General features: G+C 50.3%; 1 protein-coding gene across 1 annotated transcript; it reads left to right on the forward strand.

The window, feature by feature from the left end:
• The first annotated feature begins 74 nt into the window (after positions 1-74).
• On the forward strand, positions 75-10,345 carry LHX1 (LIM homeobox 1). The gene is made up of 5 exons (XM_072646945.1): positions 75-1,774; positions 4,719-4,945; positions 5,259-5,536; positions 7,241-7,406; positions 8,289-10,345. Exons 1-5 carry the CDS (start codon positions 1,605-1,607, stop codon positions 8,666-8,668), a joined length of 1,221 nt encoding a protein of 406 aa, XP_072503046.1. The 5' UTR covers positions 75-1,604; the 3' UTR covers positions 8,669-10,345.
• Positions 10,346-11,625: the final 1,280 nt, after the last annotated feature.

Below are 11,625 nucleotides of genomic sequence, written 5' to 3' on the forward strand. Positions count from 1 at the left end.
ATTAAGGCTAGGGGGCTTCCAGAGCGGCTGGGAACAGCCGAGAGCAGTGACGAAGCCGCCGGAGCCTGGGAGAGACGCACGGACGGGGACGGGGCACTGGGGACAGGCACTCAGGAAGAGACAGCCACAAGCCGCGGAGGAAGCAGCAGGAGAGACAGTCTGTGCAGACCCGGTGGAAGCGGTGGTCACTAGGACTATAGGGATTTCTTTGGCGATTGTGAGGACCTGCCCCCTCTCTAACCCTTGGAAGAAAAAAAATTAGGAGGCGAGAAAGGGCACTGGTATTTGCAACCGCAACCAAAAAAAAAAAAAGGGCGGGAGGGGGGAGAAGGAAAGGAAAGAAGGAAAAAAGAAGTGGGAAAAAATCCTCAGTCCTGCCCCAAACCGCCCCCCCCCCCAGCGATTGCCTCCTGGACACTCACCCATATCCACAAAGCTGGCCGAGCAATGCGGGACTGCGCGCGGAGCTGGTGGGGAGCTGTGACCAGGGAAATGGTTGGCCGGGCTCGCTGAACTGAGGATCCGGCCTCCCCGGGAGCAGGAGCAGAACCGGAGGGGAGAGCGCAGAGCCCGCTGGGCCGCTCTGAAGAGACCCAGGCAAAGGAGCCGTGGGTAAAGGAGGGGTAGCTAGCGTGACTCTAGGCGACCTTCCTAGTGGAAGCCTCTCTGTCCAGTTTTTATTGATACAAGCATTGCTTTTTTAAAAAAGACTACAGCAACAAGCAAAACCAACAAGAGCTTTCCCCTCCCTCCTCCCCTATCGCCTCAGCTGGCGCCTCCTGTCTTGCTGCCCCCTCCCTCCCTCTCTGCACCCCCATTCCCACCCCCCTCCTCCAGGCCAAGCGCTGCGTTCCATTCTCTTACCCCACCACCACCACCCGTCGATCCGCTGGGCTATGCTGGAAGTTTAGGGTCCAAAGCTCCTTCACTCATTTTTAAATTTTCATTTATTCCCCCCCCCCTTTAACTCGCTTTGTGGAGAAACACGCGCGCGCACACACACCTGCACCCCTGAGACACTCAGACAGAGACACCCCAAGACAAAAGCAAATGCACTTTGACTTCTGACTGCTCCTACCTCAGACCTGAGAGAACTCATCGCTTGGGTGGTTTCCTTATAGATCGTTCTCCGCTGTCTTCTTGCCTCTCCGACTTTATTTATTTATTTTGGTTCCCGCGGTTCTCGGTGACCTTCTTTCTTCAGACAGCTCCTTGCCTACGGGTCGGTCTTCCCTCCGGGATTCCATCTCCCAGTCCCAGGAGCTGCTCCTGCCCCAGCTCTGACCCGGGGACTACTTCCCCCCCACCCCCCGCCCCTCGTGGGCCACGCTTTTTCTTTTTCTGTTTTTCTCCTATCCTCTTCCGGTTTTGTTTGTTCTTAATTTAAGAAAAAAAAAGATTTTGGTGTGCGTTTTTGATTCTGCATAGCCCAGCCGGTCCTGTTTCCCTGTCTCTCTTTCTCACCTTTTTTGTTTTTGGAGGGAAGAGGACGGTGGTTGGAGGCTCCTGCTGGTCCTCTTCTGCGGGAAGCCTCCTCTTCTCGACCTGCCTGCCCTGTTCTGAGCCCCCTGCTCCCCCCTTTCCTCACAATCAAACCAAAGACAATGGTGCACTGTGCCGGCTGCAAAAGGCCCATCCTGGACCGGTTTCTGTTGAACGTGCTGGACAGGGCCTGGCATGTGAAGTGCGTCCAGTGCTGTGAATGTAAATGCAACCTGACCGAGAAATGCTTCTCCCGGGAGGGCAAGCTCTACTGCAAGAACGACTTCTTTCGGTGAGTGACTCCCCTGTCTCCTCTCTTTCCCTTGCTCTGCTCCTCCTTCCTTCCCTCTGATCCTCCCACCCACCGCTGACCCCTGCCTCCTGTCTTGGGCGGAAGGGAGCCGGCAGCCAGAGACCTGGCTTTTAGGGGTCTCGGGCAACTTGAGTGGACGAGCTGGGGGCACCCGGCAAGGGGCTAGGATGCTCAAGGCCTCCCTAAGGAGCTGCCTCCAAAGTTGGTCGCCAAGTCCCGAAGGCGCTCAGAGAGCCCAGGACCTGCCTTTCCTTCAATGTACCTTGACACCCAAAGAACGAAGACAGAAGCACTGAACAAGCCCCGACTTTCATTTTTATTTTTATTTTTGTCTCTCCTCTCCACTCTATACCTCTCCCCACCTCACCCCCCCGCACCAAAACTTCCTCCTTCCCGGGCTTACTTGAAGAGGTCTTTTCAAGTTCAGTCCAGAGCTCGGAAGCCGCTCAGGCCTCCAGAGGTTAGAGGGCGACCGTAGGAACTGAGCCTCAGTCCCCTGCTCTTGGCTTGGGCCTCCCCCAGGTTCTTGTCACTTTTTTCGCTCAGCTCCAGTGAGGTCCTAGCTCTGACGACTTCCTGACCTCTTGCCTGCCTGGGTTGGAGTAAGCAAACCTGCGGGGAGCTGAGCTCAAGGACCCGCAGCTCGCCCTATTTCTCTCCCATTGCCCTATTCCTCACCACTAGCCTCCAAATCACTAGCCAGCTTTTGGGGACAGAATCGACTGGGTCGGTCGAGGAGAAATCTCTTCCTGGGCTTTGCTAGTAGCGCTGGAGGCGTGGAGGGTCAACCAGGCCCTAGGTCTCAGGACCAGGGTCGGTAATCCGAAGAGCACGCAGAGCAAATCTAAGCTTCGGGGTTTCGGGTTTAGTTTTACTAAACCTCTTACTAAAGCTTCGGATTTTACTGACGCTACCCCGGTCTTCTGGAGAAAACTAGTGACTGGAGCCTCGGCCAGGATCGAGAGTCAGTCAACCAGTACTCGAAGCAGTCCCCACCTCCCGCCCCGGCACCTCCATCTCCTACAATCAAACTCAGTCAAATCTTGACTGTGCTGGAAGCTCCACCTAGCCCAGGCTATCAGAACCTGGATGCTGGCAAATCTTGCTCTGGGCTCCGCTGCTCTCCGGCTTGGCTCTAGGTTGAACTGTTCTGGGTTCGGGCAGTGACGACTCATAGCTCAGCCCCAGATCTGTTCCCAAGGCTTCTTTCTGACCGGTTCTGGGTCTGCCTACGGTGAGATTGTCAGGCTTCTGACTTTTTTCACGTTTGAACGCTGTGAATACCCAGCGGCGGGATCACTGCGACGGCTCTCAAAATGCCCTAGTTACCCAACCCAATAGGCTTCTCCTGGCTATCACCTCCTCTAGTATCATGCCCTTTAAATTAACTTAAGCTCCCCTAAATTGTTCTCCGTTTTTTAGTGGGCAAGATTTGCGTACCCGTAAAAAGGAGTTTGAAGTCCTGAGAGCAGGGCTCTCTTATTATTCTTATTATTATTCTTCTTATTCAGACGAAAATGTCAGCTGTGCTCTTCTTGGAATTTTGTGTAGCAAGCCGAAAAGGGATTTTTAGCTTGAAGTTTGGTTGTGGCCCATGTTCCCCCTAGGGCATGGGACTTAAGTGGTCTAGACCTGCAAAACCTGACCTGAGATTTGTGGGCCTGGGGCACGTGTGGCTTTCCAGAGAAGAAATGTGAATCCTACGAGACGAGAAATGGAAAACTAGGGAAAGGGGACTTTTTCATTGAAAAACAAAACCCACCCCGTCTTCACTCGGACAAAACGGAGGGGGAGACCAAACGAGGCATAGAGCCCCGGACAGTTCAGGAACGAAGTTGAGAACAGAACCGGAGAATCGGGGAATGGCGCGGAGCGGACAGCCAGAGCAATTAAAAAACGCTGGGCCTAGGAGAACGCTGTTTCTTCTCGGGACGTTTTTTTCTCACGCAGGTGGGAGTCGCCTACCTAGTCCTGGACAATTCAGGGGTCCCAGGGCTCCGCGCACTTCTGTCTCAGGTTTAAGACCAGTCTAAATCACAGTTGCTTCGGGGAGGTGCTCAAGTAGCTTCATTTCGAAGGCCGGGTGCCTGAAAAGCTACATTTCCTTGGAAGCCGGGCTTGGGCGCTGGTTTCCACTCCTCTTTAAGCGAACCCACCCCAACGTTGTGTAAATAAATAAAAAGGCAGCCTGCGCCGCGACTCTGTGAGTTTATTTATTTACACCGGTTATGGCACCGGGACTTGAGCCAACCAACCCCCTGTGCCTTTAGGTTATTATTTTTTAGTGGAAAAGGGGGAGGGGGAGGAGTGAAAAGTGGCGCTCCTTGCATTTTGCATTGTGCCATAATTAACTCCGGGCGTTTATTTTAAATGCTAAAAAGGGATGAGGCGAGTAAAGTTTCCCGAGGCCTCGGCCTCGCCTTGCGCTGAAGCTTTTTCTTTCTTTTTCCTTTTTTCTTTCTTTCTTTTTTTTTCTTTTCCTTGTTCTTCCCAGAAAAGCGAAGTACAGTCACGGGTGGGGTGCTGGACCCGATGGGTTCTTTCTTACCTCCTCTTCCTGACCTTTCGGTCTCTTTGCCTAGTGACTCTCCTACTTGTTTCTGTCTCTCCCACTCCATACTGCCCTAGTTCTGTGAGAATTTCCATTTCTGTGTGGTTTTCGAACTTTCCTCTCACTTCTTTGTGTTTCTCCGTCTTTGTATTTATGTATCTTTTCCCGTTTCTGCCCTCCCCGCCATGCCCCTATGTTTCTCAGTCCTTGTGCCCATCTCTAGGGGTCTCTCAGTCTACCGGTCTTACTTTATATCTCCTTGTCTCTCTTCCCATTTCCCTCCTGCCTTTTCCAAGATCTCTCACGTTGTCTTCCCGCTGCTCACCTCGCTCATCCTCTCTGTATTTTGTCCCGGCCTTGTCTTTCCTGCAGGTGTTTTGGTACCAAATGCGCCGGGTGCGCACAGGGCATCTCCCCCAGTGACCTGGTGCGGAGGGCACGAAGCAAGGTGTTCCACCTGAATTGTTTCACCTGTATGATGTGTAACAAGCAGCTGTCCACTGGGGAGGAGCTCTACATTATAGACGAGAATAAATTCGTCTGTAAAGAAGATTACCTAAGTAACAGCAGCGCCGCCAAAGAGAACAGCCTGCACTCGGGTGAGGGTCCAGGAGGAGTAGGGAACTAGGGGTGGTGGTTGAGGGAGGGCCTGCAGAACCAGAGCAGAGCAGACCAAAACAGGGACACCACTATTGTCAGACTCTGGGGAGTAATATCCTTCACCTTGGAAGTTTTTGCTCGATACCCGCTAGGAAAGGGGAAGAGGGGACTGACTTTCAAGCTAAGTCGGGCGACAGGGTCTGAGGAAACCAAGCATCGATCAGACTTCTCCCTCCTCTCCCCACCTACAGGTGAGAGAGAGAGAGAGGTAAGTTCTGAGGCACTGATGAATAGGCTCTTCTCTCTTTCCAGCTACAACGGGAAGTGACCCCAGTTTGTCCCCAGATTCCCAAGACCCGTCCCAGGACGACGCCAAGGACTCCGAAAGCGCCAATGTGTCGGACAAAGAGACGGGTAGCAACGAGAATGATGACCAGAACCTGGGTGCGAAACGGAGGGGACCACGCACCACTATCAAGGCCAAGCAGCTGGAGACACTCAAGGCTGCCTTCGCCGCTACTCCTAAGCCCACACGTCACATTCGGGAGCAGCTAGCACAGGAGACTGGCCTCAACATGCGGGTCATCCAGGTCAGGAACCCAGAGAGGAAGAGGGGAAGTATGGGGAGCGTTTTTAGTCTGTCTCAGGGGTTATGGGCATGGTGCTTCATAGCGTCCCAACCTAGCCCTGCTTGCCCCAAGGAGGGAGGTTCAGATCTCAGGATCGGGAGTGTAGTCCGGTTGTGCGCCTTTACTCCTTTCCATTTCTCGAAAGGAAAGCTTGCTTGAATGTAGCGCAAAGCTCGGTTCCCTCTATAACCGGTCAAGTTTGTGCAGAGAGTGAGAAAGGAAGGGAAGGATCGAGAAAGTGGAGATTGGTGTAGCATAAGATATGTGCACTGCTGGCGGGAGAGAGGGGTAGAGGCCGGAGGCTGAGGAACCGGCCCTACACCCCCTGCCTCCGCCTGGCCTTTGAAGCACCGCGCACTCTAGAGGGAAGCAGGAAATGTACCCATCCCGCCCTTTACTTCTCCTTACCGCCGGTTCCCCTGGCGGGGGGAGAAGAGGAGGTGGCCCTGGGGGCGAGGAGGGGCGGAGACTGTCACTGCCGAGCTGAACTGAGCTGAGAGGTAGCTCTAACCAGGGGACTGGGGTAGGGGAGGGAGGGAGAGGGGGAAGGAAACGAAGCAAATCTGGCCAGAGTGCGAGCCGACTTGGTCTGGTTCCCCTAAAAGCTTCAGAGGACCGCCTGGTCTATTGCTTCCAGTGAACTGGTTCAAGATTAGTCTTGACGGTCTGGACTCCTGACTTTCCCCTCTGACTCTCCAAGTCAGGAAGAGCCGCTGAGTCCAGAGGAGTTAATGAGTGATGGGCGAATCTGACGGACTTTGGTTTTGTTTGTGAGCAAAGAAGGAATAATCGCCTTCCCTCACTCAGAATCAACTTTGTCTCTCGCCTCTTTATCTCCTTCCCTGTCTGGATGGCTAAGGGAAAAGGAGGGCAAATTTTTCTCTCTTTCACCCCCTTATGAAAGGAAAGGGAAGGGAACTTATGGGGGGGGGGGAGTGAAGATGGTAGCGGCAGAAGACTGTTTCCTTCGGTAGCAAGCTCTGGGGCCGAGACTGGGAGGGGGAGGTGGGGATGCAGCCATCTGGGGTCAGATGGGATTTCCATGGTGTGAAAATGCGAGAATGCATATGAGTAGGACTGGTTAGCTTAAGATGGTGTGGTTGGGAGGCTCCGTGTGTGTATAAGCGATTGTTACACTCAGGGTTCTGGACATCTTCGTTCCTGTATCTGGAACGATGTGTATGTTTGAGGGGAAAATGGCGTTGGGTCCCCAGGCTTGTGTCTATGAGAACGTGTGACTGTTAAAAAAGGACACATACAAATCCAGTGTTAAAAGCTCATACAATCCAACTGTCACTCCTTGTCTCACAATCTGAAACTTTACGCCTGCCCATGCATATATTCCTGTCGGCAAAATTGTGTTGGCTTGGTGTGTGTCGCATGCACTGCGGTTATGTTCAGGACAACGCAGCGAGCCTCGGGTGGGCAGGGTTCTGCACTAATCAAGGAGACCGGTCCCTGTTTCTGCGTCGGGGATCGTGACAGGACTGTGCCACGGCTGTCTGTAGGGAAAGAAAAAGTTTCCTTGGAAGGAAGGGTCAGGGCCGGAGCCAGGGAGTGGTGGGAGCGTGACAAAGGGAACAGACAGAGGCAGTTCCTTCTCAGATTGTCCTCCTGAACCAACTCTGCCTCATGTCTGGGTTATCTGCGCCTTGTCACCTCCAGGTCTGGTTCCAGAACCGACGTTCCAAGGAACGGCGAATGAAGCAGCTGAGCGCTCTAGGCGCCCGGCGCCACGCCTTCTTCCGCAGCCCACGCAGGATGCGACCGCTTGTGGACCGCCTGGAGCCGGGGGAGCTCATCCCCAACGGACCCTTCTCCTTCTACGGAGGTTGGTAAAGGGATCTGAACTAGAGGAGGGGAGAAGCCGGAAGTAATTCACTTCGTTTTAAGCGGGTCCGAGGACGGGGCACATAGAGCTGACACAGACTGAACATCTCAGCTCGGGGTGTCACAGCCTGAGCTCCTCTCCTGATACTCGGAGGGGTCGCTCTGGCGCCAGGAACATTCAGAAGGCTTTGTTTTCCAAAGGGAAATCGGAAGCTTGGGAGAGTACATTGGGTCCAGGGTGCGAGGAAGAGGTAGTGATATATAAAGGGCAAAGTTCTTGCTTCTGAATAAAGTCTCTCTCTCTCTCTCTCTCTCTCTCTCTCTCTCTCTCTCTCTCTCTCTCTCTCTCTCTCTCTCTCTCTCTCTCTCTCTCTCTCTCACACACACACACACACACACACACCACACACACACTCTTTCTCACTCTCTTTCTCTCTCTCTCTGTTCGAGGGGGGTGGGGGAGGTCCCGGGACAGCAAAATTGAAAATTCTTGCGTAGCTCTCCGCTTCTATCCGTCTTACACATCTGCGCTGTGCCATGCAAGGCTAGCAGACAAACTAACAAATTTTAATATTCCTCTGGCCCTAGCGGGTCTCATTTCCTCACATCTAGGCAGTGCTTTGCTCCTGGAAACTCGAAATAACCCCAGCCTTCTCCTTTTCTGCATAATTATACGTGCAACCCGTTTCCCCAGCTCCACCATATTTCCGTAACTGGGAGAATCTTTGACGCCGGCGGCTCTGATTCCTAGGAAAAATGCTCTCTCTTACCCATTACCACTTAATTTCGGATTACCTGGGGCACCAGGACCCCTTGCAATCCCTTCTGTCCACTCCTGACACCTCTCTCCGTTTCCCCCTACCTCCTTTTTTGTTACCTTCAGATTACCAGAGTGAGTACTACGGCCCTGGGGGCAACTACGACTTCTTCCCGCAAGGCCCTCCTTCGTCACAGGCTCAGACCCCCGTGGACCTGCCCTTCGTGCCGTCGTCCGGCCCGTCTGGGACCCCTCTGGGAGGCTTGGAACATCCCTTGCCCGGCCACCACCCGTCCAGCGAGGCACAGCGCTTCACCGACATCCTGGCTCACCCGCCTGGAGACTCTCCGAGCCCGGAGCCCAATCTCCCCGGTCCTCTGCATTCCATGTCCGCGGAAGTCTTCGGACCCAGCCCGCCCTTCTCTTCGCTGTCAGTCAACGGCGGGGCGAGCTACGGTAACCATCTTTCCCATCCTCCCGAAATGAATGAGGCAGCGGTGTGGTAGCGAGGGCCTCCTCTGAGGCAGGCTGCCTATCGCCTCTGGACTTGCGTGGTTGTACAGAAACGAGTCGTTATGAAAAATACACACACTAACAAAACAAAGAAAAAAATCACAAAAACAGAATCAGCCCCCAAGCAGCTTCCTCTTTTCCCGCCAGAGAGACCGTTCTCCTTGGGGTGTGGTAGGAAGGGAAGGAAAGATTTGGGGGTGACTGCGAATTGAGATCCGAATGCATCCTGAGACGGGATTAGAGTCCCAGACCCAGGGACAACGTGCAGGACTTGGGGTGAGTGAACAAGAGTAAGGCGCAAACTCAAAAATGTTCCCCAATTCGCGTAAAAACTCAAGGAGCCGAGCCTCCGTCCTCAATCCAGTGAGCTCGCGGAAGGTCGAGATAAGCTATAAGGACTAGTCCAGCCTCGGACAGCTCCGGGCAGCTCCCGGGAGGCGATGAGGGTGATGTTCGGCCGGTCTAACCGGCGCCCAGGATGCACAGAGTGGAGAAGAAGGACGCCGGCACAAGTCGAGAACCCAACTCGTCTCGGAGACCAGAGGAAGCGAAGCGAAGCGAATCTGAGTCAGGGAAGGGGAAAAGGCCGGTTCTGGAGCATTCATTTCTGGGCTAGGATGAACGAAGCTTCTAGCTCTAGGAAATCTTCGATTAGTTTTTGTCTCTCAGAGTTTACTAACAACGACAAACAACAAACTTTTAGCTTCAGAAACACCGAGCTGCTGTGCATCAGGTGGGACTTTTTTTTTGTCTGTCTGTCTATCCGGTTCTTTTCCGCCAAAATAACAGAAATACGAAATGCCCTCAGCATCAACTCTACCTTCAGAAACTACACACACACGCACACGCACACACACGCACACACACACACACCACCCTCATTAGGATGATCTCCAGCCAGACCTCTCACTAAAATGACTTGAAACAACAGCTATACAAGAAAGTATTCTACCTTCGTGAGAAAAGTTTAAAACACAAAATAAAGACTATTGAACTAAAAAACAGTCAACTGTTTACGTATGATGTTAAATTCAGGAGTTCAGTGTTTTACTAATATATCCTGTTTTGAAACCTCTTGTTCAAAAAGCAAAATGTTTTGAGCAACCAACCAAAATTGTTCCTTTCTTTTCCCTTCCTTCCTTTCTCCCTCCCTCCTTTCGTCTTCTGTAGATGTTCTCCGACAGATTCGCAGGGCTTTCGGCTCACTGTGCTAGTTTGTAAAAGGTGTTGTTTACAGGAGGCAAAGAGAAAACATGATATTCAAACAGTTGCCAAATAAACTAATTATAGCACAAATACTGTAAGGTGCCTGGCACCAGCAACCCGAGAGTGTTAAAAAAAAAAAAGTGTTACAAGGTTTAAGAAAAAACATCTTTGCTAATTTTTAGTCCTGTTGAACATACATGGAGTTGTTAATATGACTTATATAGACCCACACAGGTTTTATTTTTGTGTCTTTAAAATAAAAGTCCAAAATATTTAAATTTTATGGTCAAATATGCAGTCAACAGCTGCTACTTTTTTCTTTATATATTAAATTTCTCATATGTCTTTTATTGTTCTAATAAACCTAAGCTTGTGTGACCTCCAGTGCATATTAGACCATTCACTGTATGAAAGAAAACATGTTGAATAAATTTGTGAGTTTTTAATAAAAATAGAAAATCTGATGTTTAGATAACTGGTGTTTAATTTGCTCTTTTGATGGTGGAAGGGAATTCTCCTGACAAGTGCAATGGTCTCCACTAAGATGGGGAGCAAGTTTGAAGCAGGAAGAGGAAAGGTTGTTTGGGAGAGTATGTCTGGTACTTTGATTGGAGGGCTAGCACTGCCTTCAGTCTCCCACCCCTACCGTGACCTCTCCCCAAGCAAGCAGAATGTTTCTTTGTGGCTTCCTCCTGTCAATAAGTACACATTTGCATTTGGGGACTTGACTGGAAGAATGGAAGAGATGTTCACTGATAAATTAATACAGAATTGGAAAAGCAGACCAAATCCATGGCTAAGTGAGAATGTTTGAGAGTCTACGGTTAAGCACATATACTCAAAAAAAAAAAATAATAAAATCCAAAGTTAGTCGGTCTGTCTGCATGCTTGCCTGTTTGTCTCGACCTCTCCCCATTCTCTTAGCTTGTACACAAACTTTATCATGAATGCCAGAAATCTGAAAATATATAGCTAGGGATGGGTGGTTCTCAGTTCAATTGGTTTCTCATAGGTAATCCTACTTTCTAATTTGGTAGCTTGAAAGATAACATAAAATGGATGTACAGTGCAGGTAGAAATGAAATATTTTAATCCCATCCTCAGAACTGATCAGAAATCATTGTTTTTATAGCATTTGTTATATTTGAAGTTTCAGGGGGAAGGGGAGGGCATAGTTTGCCTGACTCTGGATATCTACTGAATTTCTCTGTAAGAAGAACAAAAATCATTACATTAACATAGAACTCAAATCTCAACTGTGAAAATATCTAAATTCTTTCCAAAACTTCATTAGATATGGGGGAAATTTAAATATTTTACCTTCTATAGAATAGGTATGAGTTTATCTTGTTATTCTCCAGGTGTCAGAAAAGTAATATAGACCCACCTTTTTTCTATAGCTCATCCTCTCCTACCTCCCAGATTCCAGTCTGGGTTACTTATTTTCTTATTTAAAAAATAAAAATATTTTACACTATAGGGTATGTAATTTCCAGTGCTGTTTTCCTAGTTTGTTAAGACACAACCAAGTTTATCTGTCTGGCAGAAGAAAACATTTAAAGTGAGTAATATTTCACAACATCCATAGACTGTCTTATCTAATAAGGTAAAAATAGAAACTATCTACAAGGGATCTGGCAGTGTTCTTTTAAAAATCAGAATTTATTAAATACCAGGGAGACTTTCTGAAACTCATAGTCTCTGTGTGCAACTCATTTCTTTATCTGCACTATGAGATACATTG

The sequence above is a fragment of the Notamacropus eugenii genome, chromosome 2, assembly GCF_028372415.1.
Source record: "Notamacropus eugenii isolate mMacEug1 chromosome 2, mMacEug1.pri_v2, whole genome shotgun sequence".
Taxonomy (NCBI): Eukaryota; Metazoa; Chordata; class Mammalia; order Diprotodontia; family Macropodidae; genus Notamacropus; species Notamacropus eugenii.